Source organism: Podarcis bocagei (genome assembly GCF_964188305.1).
Source record: "Podarcis bocagei genome assembly, chromosome: 6".
NCBI classification, from domain to species: Eukaryota; Metazoa; Chordata; class Lepidosauria; order Squamata; family Lacertidae; genus Podarcis; species Podarcis bocagei.
In genome coordinates, this window is record NC_138130.1 from 47,929,373 (window position 1) to 47,951,290 (window position 21,918).

Consider the following 21,918-nt stretch of genomic DNA (forward strand, 5'->3'; position numbering starts at 1 on the left):
ATTTATATAAAAAGCTTTTTCTAAAGGCCGTATTGAGCATGTAGACTGTGCTACTGAATAATTTAAATCTTATAAATACTGTGCAAGGACTTGATTCATTAACATTAGCCTGACATGCTTAAAGGCCAGTAATTCTAGAAAGATAACTTGTTGCTCTTCCTTGCCTGGTATTAATCACCCAGACATTAATAAGTGGACATGGGAACAGGCAGCAAGTGTGCATTCGTTTTCATCCCAAGATTTGTTTCTGGCATTTTAAGAGAGCTGCACTTCTTCTTTTTAATTCCTCAAAGAAAATGCTGTCAGCTTACCAAGAGCGGGTTGTTGAAAGGGAAGTTCCAGCTTCATAGAGGGAAGAGAAATGAAACTATTTAAATATTCCACAGAGGCCACAGAAGAGCCTTTGGAAACAATTGTTTTCACAGGGAATTGGAACAAGGGAAAATATATGTATGAGAATTGTGTAAAACTGGGATTCTTTTTCTCTAACCTTTTAAAATACTCTGTTCTGCAGGTGCCTATCAGATGCCATTAATGTTTTTGATAGCCACCTGTGGTGATAAGGATTAACATTTCTGGATTGCCAGATTGAAATGTTTTAAATACTGTCATTTAGTATATTGATAGTAGATTTCTCGTTGACAATAATGACCTTTTCCCATTTCCTTTATTTCATTGCTCATCAAAAATAAGGTAAAGTGGCATGCATATATATGCATGCAGTGGTCTTTTCCATGTGAAGTAAAATATGTTTAAATTTAGAAAACAGTATTGCTTCCATAGCTGTTAAGAGAGGGAAGTTTCATTACAGATTGTTTAGTAGGCTGTTGACTGTTTTCATAATACTAAATTTATATTTTGAGATGTTCTGATTTGGTTTATTGAAGATTTTATGTTTTGTTTAAATTGCGTAGACATATTTTAAAATAAGAGTTTTGAAATGATAAATAGTTTTTAAAAACATACTGGTGATGGTTTTTGATGTTGTTGTAAACTGGGCAGGGTACACTGTGGGAAAACAGAATATAAATAAAGTTGCTAACACAGTGACCCCAACTAAATCCATTGGAAGGAGACGGGTTCACTCCTAAGTCCACTTGTACTGATGGAGGCTAAAGATACACTAGCATAGCGATTGTACAATTCTGTAGCTTCATTGTTGCACCAGTGGGAACTACTGCTGGTAAAACCCTGTCAGTGCAAGGGAAGATCAGAAGCTAGTTGGAATTCTGTGTTCCTTGGTTAGTCCCTCCCTTTAATAGTAGTATGTGAAAATGTGTAAGTTTAAACCCTTAAATTTAAGTTAACAGAGATTTTTAAATGAGTGTTTCCCTACCCCCCCATCCAACCAGCCACAGTAGAGGAAAGGAGTCTGCCTAACCTGCAGCTAATCGTGGAGTACATAAGCCTTTTTCAGAGAACATTGACTGCAAGTACATGGCATAAGACTACATAACTCTGTCTCAATGCTTATAGAGCTGGAAGCCCTCAAGTGGAGACGTTAGTGATGTGTCATTGGGCAAAAAGGGAACAATTTGCACTAATGGAAGATAACTAACAGCCAGAGAGGACAAAAAGAAATGAAGAGAAGATGTATAACACTTGCCTTATCAGAACCCTAAGAGGTTCATTCTCTCATCAGGGGATGAGACACTATGCTTCAAAGCATGATGCCACCAATAACTTCATCCCTCTTGTTGAAGCTTTCTCAGAAAAGAGTGGGGGATATGGGAGGTTTCTTCAGCAACCAAGGACATAATATGTCTTCCACCTCCACCCTTTGCATGAGGGAAAGCTGTTTATGTTCACTGTGCTAACAACTGTTACTCAGTAGGTTGTGAAAATGTCTCCTGTACAGAGGACCCTAAGTTTGCCATCTGCAGTAAGTGGTTTAGTGCCAGCAAACCCAAGATTGTGGCAGAGCTTTGTTTTTAAATACACAGATCTGCCACTGTTGTGTTTACTACATGCCCTCTGTGTGTTCAGAGTGTAGTGCAATAAAGTCACAATTTTTGTTGGCTTCCAAACAAGATTCTTATGCTAAGACACTCGTGTGAGATTGTGTGTGTGTGATCATTACTTCTTTCTGTTTCTTTTATCCTCTTGGCTTAAAGATATCAAATAGCAAATGTAGCAGTAGAATTAGACAACTTGATGTCCTGTTGAGCAAATGAAAGGAGGTCAGCAAGACCTAACAACCTGCTGTAGTCTGCAGTCTGGAAAGAATCTTCTTCTAACCACTGTGGAATTTAACACTGTCAGAACGTTCTTTGTGTGTGTGTTTTTTAAATGCTGTGAAGCATATTCAAGACTGGCTCTGTGAAAAGAGATTCTCTTAATACAAGGATGCGCCTTGCGTGTCAGAAGACGGTATTTCTCTCTTGTTCTGTAGCCTACATCTTGTCCTGGCACTGCCTACAATTAGACGCTGGTGGTTAACAATGGCCAGCAGCTGTATTTGTGGGCTCTGTTCTTTTGCCAAGGTTCTGTCAAGTTCTAGTAGGTGCGGGAATGACCACAGTTCAATGGTGTAGCACCTGATTTTCATGCAGAAGGTCCTGGGTTCACTCTGTAGTGTTCCTGTCAGGTAGCAGGTGAAGGGGATGACATTTGCCTGAGATTGTGGAGAGGAGCTGTCAGTCAGAGTAATAATAAATAATAATAACTTTTATTATTTATACCCCGCCCATCTGGCTGGGTTTCCCCAGCCATTCTTGGCAGCTCCCAATAGAGGACTAAAAACAGAATAAAACAGTAGGCACTACTGGGCCAGATTGACAAAATAGTTTGGCTTGGTATAAGGAAGCTCCCTGTGTTCCCTAGCATTGCTGAGAAATCAAACCCAGAGGATGGAACTGTGTAGATGGACAGGCATGATTCTCAGTGACTGGGGTGACCAAGGGCAGGGTTGCTCTTGTTAACATGGCCAATGACAGGGTTGCTGTGTTCATGGTGCAGTTGTTCTTGTGGATAGAGTTGATTGCAATAATAATAATAATAATAATAATAATAATAATAATAATAATAATTAATAATAATAATAATTTATTTATACCCCACCCATATGTCGATCCTTTCTCTAAAACATACGTTGCCCCTTATAATAAGGGGGAGGAAGGGGTAAGATTTAATGAAATCTAAAACATCACTTGTTCTTATGGGAAAATATGAAGTTATTTGTGCATGTGAGTCTTTCACATGCTGGTGTTTTTTCCTCCCAAACATTTTTACTCGGACACAAGTCTGATTGATTTGAGACATACTTACCAAAAAGTGTCCTTAGGAAACAAATTCATGTGTCCAAGTTCTTTCAGGTAGCAACTTTCACTGCTTGAGCACTACCTGCTTCCCTTCTACCAGGAAGAACTTGGTACTCTAGAGACGCTGTGATATGCAAACAGCCCTGTGTCCTGGGGTCTTCTGCCATTGTTTTGATTCAAGCTGTGTTTGACCTACAAACCGGTATAGTTCACTGCAGAGTTGCACCATCAAAGCAGTTTGCTAAACAATGCTAAATTAAATTGAAGACAAATCTTTTGCTGTCACGTACCATTTGGGGACATACTTTGTATGGATTTTTAAAGAAATACAGAATGACATATGGATAATTCTGGCCAGATAAAACCTATTACTCAAAGCTAAATTGATCAGAACCGTGTAACAAATGTTACTCATTTTCTGCTCCGAAACAAAAACACATCTGTGGTGTTAAATCACCTGTGGAGAAGGGGGGGGAAGGTTTGGGAATAACTCACCTCAATCTTATTGTTTTGCCTGCAGCATTTGTACTGAACTAAAACCTGTATTTTTTGAGATAAACTATATACCTTGTGCTTCATCACTGTCATTGCATTTCCATTTTAACTACTACATTTCAATGGGAAATGAGATAAATATTAAAAACTTAAAGCAGTGCAGAGGTTTGGGATAGCATTCTGTCAGTTTGTTAGATTGCGTCACACTCATCACAATTTAAGTTGCACATAATATTTTCTCTGCACACTGTTGGCGTGTTCAGGCATTGACCTCAACATGCAAGGTCAAAACTGTGGAGCAGGGTCAGGGCTGCATGTTCATGCCCTTCCCTTGATGTACATGGTTCTCCTTTGGAGATCTTCCATCTGTCAACGTGGGGAAAGTCTGCTTACGATGCAGTGCATCTCTGTGTTGTTGTCAAATACTCCCTTTCAGAGGGCAGCTTAGGGACGAGATGAGAAATTTTGAAATCCACAGAGGCAGGAGCAGAATATGAGCGAGCTAGAGGCTGGAAGCATCTTGGGATTGTAGGTGCTTCTCTGGAGACCTGAAGTGGGGCAGAGGATCTGCTGCCTGATAGGAGTTCACATGCTGCTTGCCTCCACCTGTGCTCCACTTGTAAATAAGCCAAATATTACGAAAGCATCATATGTGTCTAGTGTTCTCTCGTCCAAATGAAGCTAAACCAGGGGTGTCAAACTCAAATTCATCGGGGGCCGCACCAGCAGTTTGGTCACCCTCAAAGGGCCGGTTGTATCGGCCTAAAATATTTGAGCAGGCTGAGACCCCTGAAGTTGATGGGCTTTTACCGTATTTTTCGCTCTATTGGACGCACCGGACCACAGGACGCACCTAGTTTTTACAGGGGAAAATCAAGGGAAAAAATATTATCCTTCCCCCCCAGCCCCAAAGAGCAACGGACAGGCTGTGTGCAGCCTGTCTGCTTCTCCCAGAGCTTCTCGGGGCTGCGGGGGAAGCCCGGGTTCCCCCACCAGCCCCAAAGAGCAAAGAAGCCAAGACAGCGCACGGGATCCATAGCCGCGCAACCTCTCCAGCCAGGAGCTAAACCTCTCCAGCGCGGCTAAAAAAGAAGAAGACAAGGCAGTGAGCGTGATCCATCCCACTCACTGCCCTGGCTTCCTCTTTAGCCTTGCGCAGCATCTTTAGTCTTGCGCAACAGAATGGATTGCGCCCGCTGTCCACCGGGGCTGGACTAGATGACTCCTGGGGTTCCCTTCCAACCCTGCAATTCTATGACCTCGGAAGGTGTTTGGGGTCTCCACCACTGGAGGCTTTTAAGCAGCGGTTGGGGGACCATCTGTCTGGCGTTCTTTAGCTGTGATTCCTACATTGTGAGGGGGCTGGGCTAGATGACCCTCGGGTGGCCCTCCCAACTCTATACAGTCCTACAGTTCTGCAGCAGGAGATCCACAGCCACTTAGAATCATAGAATCATAGAGTTGGAATAGACCACAAGGGCCATCAAGTCCAACCCCCTGCCAAGTAGGAAACACCATCAGAGCACTTCACACAATGCCCACACCATCAGAGCACTTCACACAATGCCCACCATCAGACCACTTCACACAATGCCCACTCCCAATTTTCATCTGAGAGACATGTGGCTTCAGTGTCTAGGCAGGTACCCCCCTACCTGCCACACTTCCCCCACCCCACTTAAGCTAAGGGAATTCCTGCCCAGAGAAGCTCCCAGGTGAGGCAAGGGTTAAGATCTACCTCTGGTAGATCTCTTGCGGCTGGAGAGGCACGCAAGGCTAAAGAGGAAGCCAGGGCAGTGGGATGGATCGCGCTCGCTGCCCTGGCTTCCTCTTTAGCCTTGCGAAGTCTCCCTCCCCCCCCCCCTGGAGAGGCGCGCAAGTCTAAAGAGGAAGCCAGGGCAGCAAACGGGATGGATCGCGCTCGCTGCCCTGGCTTCCTCTTTAGCCTTGCGAAGCCTCCTCCCCCTCTCCCCCCCCCCCGCTGGAGAGGCGCGCAAGTCTAAAGAGGAAGCCAGGGCAGCGAACGGGATGGATCCCGCTCGCTGCCCTGGCTTCCTCTTTAGCCTTGCGAAGCCTCCCCCCCCAGAGGCGCGCAAGGCTAAAGAGGAAGCCAAGGCAGCGAACGGGATGGATCGCGCTCGCTGCCCTGGCTTCCTCTTTAGCCTTGCGAAGCCTCCCCCCCCCTGCCAGAGATGCGGCAGCCCGTGGGACGAGGCGGGCGGCCTGCGGGGTCGCGCCGGTGGGGGACCTCCGGAGGCGGCCTCTCTGCTCACCACCTCCTTCGTGCTGAAAGGCGACGCGGCGCACAACCAGGCGATGGTGCACTGGACGGGCGAGAACGGCGGCTACGCGGGCCACATGACGAGGTCTGGCGGGCCGGATTCGGCCCGCGGGCCTTGTGTTTGACACCCGTGAGCTAAACCAAGCTAATATTCCTCCTGAAACCTCTCACCACTTGGGAGAAGTGAGGAACACATAATACTGTATTTTTTATATAAAAACTAATGTTTGTTAAATATTTTCTTGGTTTATAAATGTACGTGCATTGTCTCTTTTTCAGGTTGTTAAGTCTTTTCTACAGATCAGTTACATTTGATATGAGACATTATTGTTATATACGGTATAAGATCAAGGATGAAGAGAGAGGAGAGATGGGGTGGTGAAACTTACATTCTTTTATATAGTGTATGTATGGGGTTTTGTGTCAGCGTCAACTGGATAGGTTTTTTTTTTCAATTCGCTTTTTACATTTCCTTGGTAGTGAGAGGGTGTGGTTGGTTGTCTGTAGTTGGCTGCAGTGAGGTTTGTTTGCATTTGTGAGTGGGGGAGGGATGATTGGGTCATGTAAGTCATCTATTTTCCCATGTCAGTTTCGGTCTGTTGGTTAGCTTTTCTAGGAAGGCTGTTTCCCATGTTATTTGGTACCAGTGGCCCGTGTTCACTCCTGACAGATCTCTGCAGTGTCTGGCTATGATGCTTTTGTCTGCTGAAAGTAGGTGGGTTATAAGCTCTTTATAATGTGAATGGACATTATTATCTTGGAAAATATTCAGTAGCGCCAGTTCAGGGGTGAATTCTAATACCTGTTAGTTATTTTGCATATCTCTTGTAGGACTGCTGTCCAGGAGGGTTGGATTTTGGGGGATTCCCACCACATGTGAAGGTGTGTGCCTGTGGAGGTGCAGCCTCACCAACATTTTGGCTCCTGGGCTTATCAATGCCAGTTTTGTGGTGTTAGGTGCCATCTATAGGTAAGTTTCAGAGTGAGTTTCCTTCTTTCGGCTGAGATGGATTTAAAGGGAGGTTTAGACCACATTCCAGTCCATTGGGTGGTGTTAAATTTCATAGCCTATGTTGTGCTCCCATTGTTTTTGATAGCATCGTAGGGGTTTGTGGGATTTTGGAGCAGTATTTTGTATTCTGTGATTACCGTCTCCTTGCCGTGTCCCGTTGCTGTCAGGAGAAGGTTTTTGAAGGTAGCCAAGGGCTTAGTGGCTGCTGATTTTACTGCTGGATTGTTCAAGAAGGCGTGTAGTTGGTGGTGCATTAGCCAAGATATTTGGGTGTCCCCTAGTTTGTCTTGTATTTCTTGTTTTGGTATAGGTTTGTGTCAGTATGGGTAGAAGTCTTTAAATGATGTAGGCCTTTGGCTTGCCAGGTTTTTATCTGGAGGCTTTGTGCTGCATGTTGGAATAGTGGGTGAGGAGCCAGGGGAATTAGTGAGGCTGAGGCTGGGGACAGTTTGCCTACTTTTTCCTTCCATGCTTTAGGCATGGACTGTGTGAACCTGTTTGGTATTGTGGGGATTTTATTTAGTTTGTTTTGGAGAAATGGGTACAGTTGGTTCTTCTTATGGTTGTTCCAAGTCGTGACTGCGGCAAACTCGGAAGCAGCTGGCAGGTTTGCTGCCATTCGTGCATGCGCAGGAGCGGCGATCGCCATTCATGCATGTGCAGAAGCAGCAATTGCCGCCCGTGCCTGCGCACAACGGCGCCTCTCCCAGCAACCCATTTCGACCTCCAGACAGACCTCCGGAACGGATTATGGTCGCAAATAGAGGTTCCACTGTATGCTGTTTTGGGGAAGTTTTTGATTGTTCTCTCCAAGTGGACCCATTGTTTCGTCTCGTCATCTAGAATGTATGGGATTATATGGCACACTTGGTTAGCAATGTAATATGATTCTATTTTGGGGATTCCCCATCCTCCTTCTCAGGAGGCTAGGCACAGGTATTTGGGGCTTATTCTTGGCTTTTTGTGAGAGAAAATAAATGAGTATAGTTTTTTCTGCCGTTTCTGGAACTGAGGATAATACTGTATTTCTAAAGCTAACTGGTATTTATCGGCTCAATTGGCTTTTTAAAAAATCTTCAGGCATTAAGTGTTTTAGCCTGAGTATTAGTATTTTAATACATATGTGCTACTGCTTCACACTTCTGTTTTATAAATTTGGTACAGCTTGGAAGTACAGGCTTTGATCTAACAGAATCCAAGACAGAGTGCCAGGGAAGCTGGCATAATTCCAAAAAAATATGAAAGAGTGGCTTCTAGCTTCTGTTTTTACTTGAGGAATGAATGTGCCAACAAGTGTCCTTTTGGTGCTGTGTATTAACTGCTGATATGTATCTTCAGGAGATGAAATAATAGGAATTCTAGCAAGATTGTGGTGTTTGTTTAATGATGGGCTTTTTTGTTACTTCAACTCTTTACCATGCCTTCATGTCTAACCATTAAAAAATGTTTTGCAGTATTTGATAATTAAACATTGTCTCCACCTGACAGCCTGAACATCAATATGTTCATACAAAAAGGTTACTTTTTATTTGTTGTGATCCAGCAGTGACATGAACTGTTTATTCCAATTAGTTACATTGAACATTGTTCAGTTGATCATGAGCTCATTTATTTGGAAGGAAGTCCTATTAGGTTCAAAAGGGTATACTCTGGAGTAAGTGTGCATAATACCACAGTCCCGCAACATGTTTTGATATATTTAAAAGCCATGCTGTTGGCCATTTTAGTATAATGAAGGCTCCACTTGCAGAGCTAAGGAGTGTGTGTTTGGCATTCCAATAACTCTTAATGCTATTCATGCTGCAGCCACAATCCAGCTTGTTGCATATTCCTCTGTTTTGTTGACTACCAAGGCATGTTGCAGGCTGTACAGTGTCAAGAGAGGGTGCTCTGAAGTGATCCTATGGATCGTCCGTTGTGTCGCCATTGCACAATGAGACTAGGAGCCTCAGGAGGATTGCCATTTCTAACCACTAGGAAATTTCCCAGAGCGCTGAGGAATCTATCAGATTTTTAAAATGTCCATTATATGCCCCACTTGTAAAAAAGTACTATCTGGCATGAATGAAAATAGTCATATATGCATTACAAAACAGGAAACAATGCTAGTTTGAACTCCAGTTTTTGATGGTTTGTCCTAACATAGTAAAGTGCCTCTCTTGCCTCACAGGGTGCTATTAAATTAGGGGGTTCATTTTTTTGTTTGTTTCACTGTCTTTATGTATGTGCTTTTTCCCCCTCAGAAAAGTGATCTGTTGGTTTTTTAAAAATTAAAATAGAAGAGTGGCATTTAGCAAGTGTCGCTCTGCTTATAGACAACATCCATCAGTGGAATGGGGAGTGAGGCAGTTTTTGCCAATGCATCCTCTCCCTTTCAACTTCATTGAGCCTCCTCAAAATCAGTAGATTTTGCAGAGGAGATAAACACACACACACACACACACACACACACACACACACACAATTCCTCATTCTGTTGATGGATGCCTTCCATTAGTGGAACAACACCTGTGGCATTCTGTTGTAAATGCTTCATATAAACTGAAATACCCACTGTGCAGTAGTAATGCAGTGGCATTCCTTCTGGTGATCTGACTAGTTCAGACCTTAGAGCCATAGCTCAGGAGCAGAGCATATGCTTTGCATGCAGAAGGTCCCAAGTTCAGTCTGTTGGTAGGAGTGGGAAACACTCCTGTCTGCCTGTCACTGAAGGAAACAGTAAGCTAGATGGATGGAATGGCCTGACTTGGTATAAAGCAGCTTCCTAGACCTAACCACTTTTTACATTTTCAAAGAAATCAGTTACATCTGTATGATTGGGCATTATAAATGGTAGTTAGTAATTCTCCTTGAATGACTGACATGACAGCTTTTCACTTTGTTGTTTGATGAAGATGGTTCTAAAAAGATGGAAGACTTTCATTCCTTCCTTTGAAAATTCATTAGGTTGGGGCTGCAGGTAGTTCCTTGTACTTTTGATAACCAGGCGCTGGTGGCAAATATTGCATCACGCTGCTGGGTGTGTGCTTTGTGCAAACAGATTGCCGGTGGAAGAACAGCTGGTTTTTCTAGTTTTGTAAAGAGTCCACTGCAGTAGTCCTCTGTAAGTTGACCAGAAGTACTTCAGCTGTTAGCACTCTGGATACGGTAAGACCTATGTATTTATAATGCCATTTGAAGATTTATTCTCATTTTAAATGCTCAGTAGCTCTTGTCATACTGTCCAGCAAAATAAGACTTAAGAAAAAGGTTTTGTAATAATGCTTCTTATAACTGTAGACTTTTTTAACTGAACAGGAAGTTTACTGCCTGTTTTGTTTTATTTCCTGATGTCTCAGTGAATGAAGCTGGGCTATTTTAAGGTTATAGTTTCTCTGATACCATCTTAAAGTATCGCATTGTTATAGCATAGTTGGCTGATTAGAATACATCACAGCACAATGAAAATACCAGATTATGCCTGCCTGCAAGGGTGGATGAGTTTTTATCAGTAGTATCTCTCAGAGTGGTGAATGGCACTATTTAGTGAGAAGAAATTCCAATGAAAATCCTCATTATTACATATTTTTACATGGCTGTTTATTTATATATATTTTAAAATTTTATATATGGATGTTTTATGATGGCCTATATTCGTAATACCTAATAAAGGTTTGGTGAAAAAAATATTAGAATACTTTCCGATTAAATGTTATTCCCGATTTAATGATATAAATGTAGATCAGGAATGACCCTAATTTGTTGTCCTTTCACAGCAAGGCTATTTTTGGAATTTTATTACTAATTTGAACAGAGCACAGTAAAATTACTTCTGTTTTACCAGTGACACTTAAACTGGTATGTTGGCCTTTCCTCTAGCAATAAACTGGAATCATAGTTTAGACAGAGACTTCAACAACGGGGCAGTTTTTATAAATATGATTGATTATGTACGCAGTGCATACTGAGGCAGTTTATTAATGCTTTTGTTGACCAGTAGCCAGACTGTTCTTCCTTGCCTGTTCTATTCTTGGAGAATCCCTCCTTATATCTAAGGAAGCAAATACTAAAGATTATTCAGTGTATTAATAAACAGCACAGCATGGTCGTTTCACATATGGAAATATTTCTGTTCAATACACCATCAATTTAGTGTGCAAACTGACAAGCCAGGAATGGTTTATGCAATAATGAACCATTTATCATGGATCATGCTCACACATGACAAAAATGAGTACCACAAGTAATAATTGATCATTTGCTTTACCTAGTCTACAAATCTGTTAAAGAATCACCCACTTAACACTTCACATGTACCCTAAAAATAGCACCCTTGCTCCAGGAGATCTGTTGTATATTGATTAAGAAGAAAAAGTGAATACAGATCTAAAAGAAGTATTTTCTGTTTGATAGTATCGATCTCCCTTGCCTTCTCTCTTGTATTTACCTCAGAATTAATGGTACCAACTGAGAAACAAGAAAGGAAAATGGGATGGAGAGTTTATTTGTTACCTGCTCTTCACTCTTAAGGTCCCTGGGCAGGTTGCAGCATTAAAACACAATATTAAAAACAGTTTAAAACGACTGAGCAAGATTATATTTTTAGTGAAAGAAAATTGTAAATACTGTTTTGAATCTTAGAAGTACATATTAGTAGTTGCCTGCCAAATGACAGATTAGTCATGATTTTCCGTTATGTAGCTAAATCTACTTTTAGTGCAAACTAACAACTAGTATGAATATATCCTCAGAAAATTATTTTGGCCATGTGGTGGAGCAATCAGATAACTGTTTTCCATTCTTCCAGTTGTTAGGCAAATTGAACTCACCACATAGTTTGGCTGATTTTGGGTTTGGGAACTGACTGTTAGACACAAGCAGTGTGGGCCGTCTCCAGTTTATTCAGATGCAAGTACATTCAGTTGGTAAAATCAGGGCTTGTTCTTGCTGTTTCCATGGATGTACCGTACTTTAATATCAGTGGGACAGTCAGAGTCACAGATGTCTACAATGAATGTTGTGAATGTATCAGCACTTAGGTATCTTGAAGACACCAAACCACTGTTTGATTTCAGCTGCTCATGCAACATACTGATTATGTCAAGTGTCTTATTTTCACTTTCGTTTCCAGGTACAAAGAATCGAAATAACCAGCTTTGGGGGGAAACAATTAACCTGAGGATAATTTATGAATGAAGACTCACAGCATGTTCAGAAGTTCCAGCCAAGTTGCAATGGACACTCAAGTCACTAAGCTGGACTTTGTAACTTTTGGTTGTTTGCAATGATGTGCCTTTAAACTTTATATCACAATCCATGCCCTTCATACTACATAAATTATAAAATAATACAATCGAAGCAACATGTCAAAAAACTTGGAGATTATCAATTTGTCATTTTTACTGGAACATGAGAGGGAAATGATACTGGGAGTGCTGAAGAGAGACGAGTATTTGAAAAAAATTGAAGATAAAAGAATCAGGTAATTTTGAAACTTTCTTCTGAGGTATTTAAACTTCTGAATATTGGAGTTCGATTTAGATATTTGTGCATATGTTGTTGTTGTTGTTGTTGTTGTTGTTGTTGTTGTTGTCCAGTTAACTCATGGTTACAGTGTAGTTCAGGGTTGGGAAGACATCAGACTTGTGGAATCTACTTTGTTTTTTACTACAACCCTGAGGTCCACCAACCACAGCCAGGTTCAAAATAGTGGCTCAGGTGAGCAGACTAAAGCTAAGAAGGAATTTTGGTTGAGCAATGGGATTTCTTCTCCCCTTGCATGCACTCAATGCCCTTCTGAAATCTTTTCCAGAGGGTTGAGTCCCTAGAGCAGAATTAGGGTTAGCATGGGAAGGAGAACAGGAGAACATTCTGTTACACAAGCAGAAACCTCTGCCCTGACGGAATTTTCACACAGTGCTATGTGTACAACCCAGGATACCTCTGAGCACATGCTCAGAATTTGTGATCAGAAGCAGAACTGTCCTCAAAAGTTCTCTTTCACACTGAAATCCACTCTTGGTTTCTTCCTCAATAGTTCCTTTTCAGCAACCTGATTTAGAAAGGAAAGCTTTTTGTTGCTATTGTTAAGACAGCTAAACATCAGAAACCCTTGCTGATCTTAAAGCTGGTCAGTACAGGCGCTGACCATTTTGCACATGTCCAATTAATTCATGACTGTTGATGCACGGATCCTTTAGGACCTGGAAGAGGGCAGAACAGGGATATGACATGGCGTAATGGGGTGGGCTGGGCTTATGTACACTTCACCAATGTGTAGGGGGCCAGGAATGGAACCCCTGCACAAAATGATTGCCGTCTGTATTTACTTTCCGCATTTGTAAGTTAGTATATTGTGGTTTGTTATTGCTGTCTATAAAATATAACAGGTGGTATCATTCGTCTTGCAACACACACACACCCCAATAATAATAATGAAGAAACCATTTCCGATCTACTACAGTAGCATCTAGAGATCTTTCAGTAGATTCTCTAGTTTTGTTCATAAATAGCATGCATCTGTTGTTGACCTATAGGTTAAATTGACTATAGGCTAAGACGATTGCCTTGCTCTGTAATGTTTTATGAGGCCATGTTGACTAATCTTTATCCTCCACTTGGAAAGGTTTAGCTTATTAACCGTCACACTGCAGTTTTATGTGCAGTTTCTGTAGTCTATGTAGCATGCTATCCATGTTAACATCCTCACTCTCTGACCCTTAACCTAAAATCTTTTTAAATTTAAGAATGGCTAGCATGAAACTGCCATTGTGTGATAAAAATTAAAAAGGCCTAAATGATACCAATGTAATTGCTGTCATGCCGGCAATATGGCAAGGTGGCCGCTGTTCAAACAGAGAATGTAGCACAATGGAATGTCATAGAACCATAGTTAGAAGGGATCCTGAGGATCATTTAGTCCAAGCTCCTGCAATACAGGAATCTCAACTAAAGCATCCAGGACAGATTGCCATCCAACCTCTGCTTAAAAACCTCCAATGAAGGGGAGAGTCCACCACCTTCTGAGGAAGATCATTCCACTGTTGAACAGCTCCTACTGTCAGAAAGTTCTTCATGATGCTTAGTCAGAATCTCCTTTCTTGTAACTTGAAGCCATTAGTTCGGGTCCTAGTCTCCAGAGAAGGAGAAAACAAGCTTGCTCCATCTTCCATGTGACAGCCATTTAGATATTTGGAGATGGCTATCATATCTCTTCTCAGTCTCCTCTATGCCAGGCTAAGCATATCCAGCTCCCTAAACCATTCCTCCTAAGGCTTGACAGGTTGTGGTTAAGGAAGAACAGGAGCAAAAGCTTCTGAACCCCTCACAGCTATAGCAGAGGAGAGGGGAGGAAGGAAGCTAGAGGCTCACTGCAGCTCATTCACACCATGCTAAACCATGATGTAGCAGATGGGAATCCAATGTGCTCTTCAACTCCCATGAGTCTCAGCCAGCATAGCTAGTGGTCAAGGATGATGTTAGCTAGCAATATCAGGAGGGCACCATGTTGGCTGTTAGCATGATGCATGAACACTGCCAATATCTTTATTATGACCAGGTGAAAATTGCAAAAAACAATGAGCTAGCTTTCAAGTTTCACAGTAAGCTTGAATTTAATTTTATTGTCCACCCAGGTATATGTATCTACCTACACACACATCCCCAAATTAAACAAATTTCATGTGAAGAGTAGAAGGATAATAGGCAACAAATTAATTGCACACAGAGAGAAATGTCCAGCTCAAAATCAAAATGCAGGGAAGTGGGTGACTAACAATTTGCTCTTAGATAGACTTAGTCACTCCTAACCCCACCAACTTCAATCATTAACAGGATCAGCTGTAAGCAAGATGAAACAAGGGTTCAATAAACAGAGCAGAATGCACTTAGTGACTATTCACCGTTGAATGTCAATAGAACTACATGGCTAGAAAAAATAAAAGCAGGAAAGGTCCCTAAAGGCTAAGAATCCATGACCATTAAGAGTACAGTAGAACCCATCTATGCTTTTCCTGGAATTACTACTTAGTCATAACCCATTTCTTAGTTCCACTTCAGTGTAAATATGTGCTTACCTGACCTTCTGAATATCCAAATGTTCCACATGGCTGAATCTGGACTGAAAATTCCAGCAGTGTTGCAGGTGTAGCTGGTGAACGCTATGTTAATTGAGCTCTCATTTCAACTCTCTAGTATTTAAATTTGCATTAGGACCCAGTGGGTTCTATTCGGGTGTCTAAAATGTCAGGTCTTCTCATGTGCTGCGGTCATCTGCTGATACTCTCCTCTGAGTGTCCCTGCCATTAGAGGTAAGATCAACTGTGACATGGGCATCATTGGTTGTTGTGCCAGGAAAATACTGATTTTGTCTCACAGCCCTTAAAAAAAAATAGAATTAAATTTTTTGGGTCCTGCTGCTGCTTTTCATTTATTATTGAGATCTGGTGCACATGTGTTTCATGTTCAAACTTCTGTTCTACCTCTGAGGATAAGGAAAGATGCAAAATATGCTATAATATGATATATACCTTGAGCATAAGATTTGTATGTTCAGGACACAGTTCTGCACTTCACATTCAAGCACCACCTCAATTTACTGCACTCATTTCCAAGTATACTAAGGAAAACATAATGCAGGGTCTCCTCTGAACATTGAGATCCCAGGTTTTCTTCAAACGGCAGGAGGAAAGATGCAAGACCCATTGTAATGGTACTTCAGAACATTGTGCTTTTCAGGTATTCTTAGACTTTTATGCATTTAATTCCTTTTAATTTATTTTAGTCTTAAAAATTAGTCAGTTCTGGTTTTGGGCAAAAAATGTTTTTATACAGCACATAACTGCTTATTCTACTGACGCACAGTGTTCCTTTTCCGTAGTGTTTGACACAGCTAGATAGTGGCTGTTTAGAAAATGTGCTCATGGTAGATTGAGATAGGATGACTCATTCTCCTCCTCCATCTCTTGTACTCTTGGAACACTTAATTCCTCCAATTTTGAAATCAGAGCACATTGTCACAGTTGTTCAGTGATTCACTCTTGAATACACCGCAAGGAAATATGGAAGGAAGTTTATATAAAACGCAGCTGTCTGAGCTTGCTTTATCATAAATGAAGGAAATTGTGAAGCGGGGCATTTTATTTGTTTGTCTACATTTGTGTCCTCACCTTTCTCTAAGGGCCTTTCATTTGCGTTCCTGGGGCTCCTGCATAATTCCTTCTAGTTCTTGGCTAGGTCCAGATTTATTTATTTAATTAAAACAATCATACCGCTTGGTTGTTTTAAAAACTTCAAAAAAGTTACCGGTAGCTAAGATCTGCTTAGCTTTAGAGAGAGGAGCCTAGAACAAGTACCTTCAGACCATTATCTGGTAATTCATAAAGCTTTGCACTGGTTTTTCCCCAGTTTTTTTTTTGGGGGGGTGGTATGGAAGTTTTTATAGGAACACAGAAATGGAAAGCAGAAAGGGGAAAAGTTGGCATGCAGCTTATTTATTTTGGCAGTTTTTGCCACCCAGGAAGGTTTTCTGTCATAACTCTTTGCAGGCAGGCAGGCAGTTCCCAAATTGTTAACCTTTTGTCATTAAAACCTGCCTGATTTCCAGCCTTTATTTCTTAAGTTTGTATCCAAAGTGCCGTTTGCAAAGCTACAGAAATAAGAAGTTGTTCATGAGCAGTCTGTGAAGGTTATGACCATTCCCCTGTTAGTTTCCAGCACATGGTCTCAAAGGTATCTGGATTCTGGACATCCATGACAGATGGCCGTCCAACCTCTGCTTAAAAACCTCCAATAAAGGAGAGTCCACAGCCTTCTGAGGGAGTCCGTTCTACTGTCAAACAGCTCCTACCATTAGAAGGTTCTTCTTGATGTTTAGTCAAAATCTCATTTTTTTCATAATGCCAGTCTGCCAGATTTGGTAGAATCAAAATAACGGCAAAGGATTGATCCAGACAGAAACTTGTATAAATGAGTGTGGAGAACATCAGAATAAGAATTATTCTATTATTATCCTAGCAGAGTTGCACTCTTATCCTTCTGAAGCAAGTGTCATGAATTTTTATAGCAGATAATCATTTTGATCATTTGGGGCTATCCAATCTCTAGAAGAGAAAAATGCATGTAATACAGTATTTCTCATTTCAAGTGTTTTGTGAGTCAGAAATTACTTTGCTCTTTGATCTACTGCGGCTTTGCAAGCTTTGAATAATTGTGTTGAGGAAAGTTGGCAAAGCTAAAGCCATATAATAATAATAATAATAAGCAGGCTGAAGACTCATACTAAACATGCATTAATGCGACATGCATTGAGACATTGAGCAAAACTGAACAGAGCTCTCTCTTTCACTTTAGGGCAATCAATTTATGGCACATTTTCCAGCCATGTTGTATATACATGATGTATTTGCATCATGCTTAGCATGTGTTGGTGGGACCACTGCTATGCTGCCAGAGAACAAATTGCCTTTGACTGAGCTTCCCATCAGTCATGTCCTGCCTTCACATGTGGGCTTAACCCCCTTACAAGAGGAGCATGATGTTCAGAAAGGCTTTATTGTTATCTGTGCAACATGTTCTGGCAAATAATGAGCAACATAAATATAAATGTAAAGTAAGCATAAAATTTGGTGAAGTCCTAGATCACAGGATAATATAGTGCATATTTAAATGTCCTTCATATTCAGCAGTGGATGCTTCCCTTAGCTCCAGTGGATTGTGATGATTGCTGAAGAAAGTAGAACATTCATTATTTTATGAAATAAAACTGTCTTTTGAGGACTGGAATTGCAGTCTCTACACTGCAAGGACTGGGACCATTGTTGTTGTTTAGTTGTTTAGTCGTGTCCGACTCTTCCTGACCCCATGGACCAGAGCACGCCAGGCACTCCTGTCTTCCACTGCCTCCCGCAGTTTGGTCAAACTCATGCTGGTAGCTTCGAGAACACTGTCCAACCATCTTGTCCTCTGTCGTCCCCTTCTCCTTGTGCCCTCCATCTTTCCCAACATCAGGGTCTTTTCCAGGGAGTCTTCTCTTCTCATGAGGTGGCCAAAGTATTGGAGTCTCAGCTTCAGGATCTGTCCTTCCAGTGAGTACTCAGAGCTGATTTCCTTAAGAATGGATAAGTTTGATCTTCTTGCAGTCCATGGGACTCTCAAGAATCTCCCCCAGCACCATAATTCAAAAGCATCAATTCTTCGGCGATCAGCCTTCTTTATGGTCCAGCTCTCACTTCCATACATCACTACTGGGCTGGAATTGCAGTCTCTACACTGCAAGGACTGGGACCATAGTAGCATAAATTGTGCCCTACAGTTATATGCTGAGCAGCTCTGTAAGGGCTGACTGTTCATTTCATTTTCTTAAGTACACACAAAAAAATTTTCATTAATAATCTGTTGCTTTAGTAATGAAGAGCTTAATGTATTGCATTTAATTTCAGAAATATGACAAAAGGCTTGGATTAAAATGGGGCCAGCATGTTCTTAATGAGCACTGATATTTCATCACCTAGAGCTTTTGTTTTACACCCTGACTTAATTTAATAGTTCATAACATGCCCTTTCTCCTCTAGTGCCAGATATATTGTTATCATTTTGGGATTATCTTTAGCCTTTGTCCTTTATTTTTTTTTCCCTTTTCCTTTTCACCAGATTGTTAAAGTGTGTGCGTGGTTAGGTCTGCAGCCAGAGACAAGGGAGAAACAGAACTCGGACTGCAGCACAAGGGATGGAAGGTTAAATCTTCCCCTCCTCCATATTGCGGTCCCATCAAATCACTTTTCAGAGCTTTTATTCCCCACAGGCTAGAAGTAGCAGATAGTTAACTACAGAACTCTCTCCCACAGGAGGCCAAGTTGGCCACCAACTTGGAAGTTGTGGAGAATGTTAAGATTTTTGAGTGATGCTATTAAATTATGTCACCATAGGTCCTAAGAGCCATCTTCGTACCTCATGATGTCCGGACACTTTTATCCTAAAGTATTTCCTACTATGGTTCATTAACTGTGTTGTGTTCTGATCCATGTATATGATGTACTTTTCATGCCAATAAAGGAGACTGAGCGATTGATTGAACTGTCATCTTTATCTCACAAAAATCCTGTGACCATTACATCTTAGGAACAGAGGCCAAGAGATAAGAAACTGCCCGAGGTTAGGCACTGAATCTTGCAGACACTGATAAAAGTGAATAAATATCCCAGCCTGGTATCCATACTAGAGAGTAAGGTTAATATTTTCTCCCAATGTATCATTGCACCCAAAGGATGGAGAAGGTAGGACATTTATCTCTGCATAACTGAGTGTGAAAGCTGCTTGTGTTTCAGAGTCATTTTATGTATTTTCTATGGATAATTTGATTCTGCTTCAGCCAGAAATTGTTTTAGTAGATTTGATATTTTAAAAAGTAGATTAAGAGCATTAGGCAGAGTGAGGCTTCTGCCTCAGGTGGCTTATGTTGGAGGGCCAGGGAGTGGTGGCAAGGCTGTGCTGCAGTAATGAACCCTCTAAGTTAGCCTGGATGCTGTTCACATTGCTAGTGCTGAAGTAAGATTCAACTGCCAGTCTGTTCTACTTACATACGTAGAATGGAGGGTGCCATTTTGTATTTCAGCTCAAGCCACACAATGTTTTGGTCTAGTCCTCAGCAAAGTACATACATACATACATACATCATGCTCAAGGCAGCTTACAACATGAAAAAATTACATAATTGCAAACATAATGAAAGTCATAAATAATAAATAAAACATCAAAAAGTATACAACAAAATTAAACAATTTCCACATAAATCATAAGATCTAAAATAAAGATACAAAAATATAAAATCAATAACAGCAATAAGTCCTCCGTCAACAAAACTCCTAAACTAGAGCTTTCCAAACTTTGTGTTGTGACATGTTACTGTGTCGGCTTGCAGTGTGTCGATGTGTCATGCAAATGTTCCCCGCACTCCTCCCAGGACTGGAAAGGGGTTAGTTTAATCTCTGGTTTGCTAGTAAAACTAAATTACTGTGTTGCGAAAAGATGCATATCTAAAAATTGTATCACCAACATGAAAAGTTTGGAAAGCAGTGCCCTAAATAATTCCAAAGTTGTAATCAAAAAATATTTTGATGGCTCTGTCACACATACAAGTCACTAGAATTTAGGTTTTTATAAAGCAGTGAATACTTCAAGCCACTTTTCTTAACTTAAGTTTGTTGTGTTTCTTTCCAGAAAACTGAAGAATGAGTTACTGGAAGCCAAAAAGAAAGGTGGACGGCGTTACCAGGAAGACGATGGCAGGGTCTGCATTCGGTGTCGAAAGAATTTGGGCCTAATCTTTGATAGAGGGGATCTCTGCCAAGCATGTGGACTCAGAGTTTGCAACAAATGTCGTATTGTGGGAATTGGTGGCAACTGGAAATGCACAGTGTGCGATAAGATTGCGTAAGTTTTGTTCTTGGACACACTTGGATGTCAACTCATGTTTTCTGATCTCCAGTTACGATGCCTTTGACAAGCAGTATGAACATCCAGGTGATGGAGGGGCTGGGCTGATAAAGGCATGTTTGATCCTAATTTGAGCTAGAGAGACGCTTAAAGCATCTCCTGCTGAGTGAGGGTTGTCTCCTGCTAGTATCTTCACTTGAACCCACCAGCTATTGTTGTTGTTTCAGATGTTTCTGGATTTTAATTCCCATTGTCATTGACCATGTTGACTGGGGCTGATGGGAGTTCCCCACCCCTGCACTAAAGTGTAGTGTGTATGTTTGTTTTGTGCATTGGACTTATTCTGCCACTCTGCTAGGGGGAACGTCATACTTACATACAGCTTCCACAGCTCAAATGTTATAAAAATTAATTTCAAAACTTAATTGCAGCAAGGTCTTGAAGTGTTTCTCCATGTCTTGATCCAAGTCTCTATCAGCAATACCAATGCTGAGACCTTTTCAACAGGAAGTGAATTTAAGGCAACAGTTACATCCCTTGATTTTCTCCAGAGCTAGTGCCATTAAAGCTAGTACCTATTTATTTTATTTTAAAGTACTTATTCTGCCCTGGGATATTCCGTCTTCTAGGACATCTAACAGACAAGTAAACACATAAAATGTATGTATTTATCTATTTCATGTGGTACTCTTGTTTCTCATACATGTTAAGGTGATGTGCCTCATAAGTAATAAATTAAAGATATAGACAGTAAAAATAGACTGTAAAAGCATTAAAGTAACCATGGTTGTTTGCATTCCTAAAAACAACCAACAATTTTAAAGGCCTGGTAAAAGTGTTTATTTATTCAAATATTCATAGACAGCAATTTATATTTTATTTCATCGAAAGGTATTCAGCTAGTACCAACAAGGAGTAAGAGTTTGTGCCATGGCAGCCTCCCTAGACCAGTGTTTCCCAACCTTTTTTGGGCAAAGGCACACTTGTTTCATGAAAAAAATCTCGAGGCAAGCCACGCCCCCTCCAGCCAGCCGATTGGCTGGCCAGGAGGCGTGGCCGGATGGGATTCCCCTGCTCTCGCGGGGGCTGAGATGGGATTCCCCGCTCACGTGGGGGCGGATGGGATTCCCCGCTCACGTGGGGAAGGGCGTGATGCCCACAACCCCACCTCCTGGGGCAGGCCCAGTAGCGAGCGGATGCGCAGGCCAAGTAGCGAGCGGCGATGGGATGTGGGAGCTCGCTCGCTCGCCGTCCCGCGTGTGCTCGCCGCCGCCGCCCCGCCTCTCACCGCCCGACTCGCCCGCCTCCACGGAACACAAGGCAAAGTTCCACGGCACACTACTGTGCCGCGGAACACCGGTTGGGAAACACTGCCCTAGACAAGGAGTTATAGCCAAGAGGGGCCCCTTCCTGGTTGCCACTTTCTTCACCTCTGAGGGTTGGGGTACCTGGAAAAGGGC

The 21,918-nt window shown here is 41.7% G+C and overlaps 1 protein-coding gene across 2 annotated transcripts in view; it reads left to right on the plus strand.

Moving 5' to 3' along the window:
• SYTL5 (synaptotagmin like 5) overlaps positions 1-21,918 on the plus strand; it is a 65,008-nt gene that overhangs the window by 10,691 nt on the left and 32,399 nt on the right. For both annotated transcript variants that reach the window (XM_081197778.1, XM_081197779.1), the window contains exons 2-3: positions 12,159-12,509; positions 20,243-20,455. In XM_081197778.1, coding sequence (XP_081053904.1) covers positions 12,391-12,509; positions 20,243-20,455 — 332 coding nt within the window. In that variant the 5' untranslated portion in view covers positions 12,159-12,390. The remainder of the gene's footprint in view (positions 1-12,158; positions 12,510-20,242; positions 20,456-21,918) is intronic.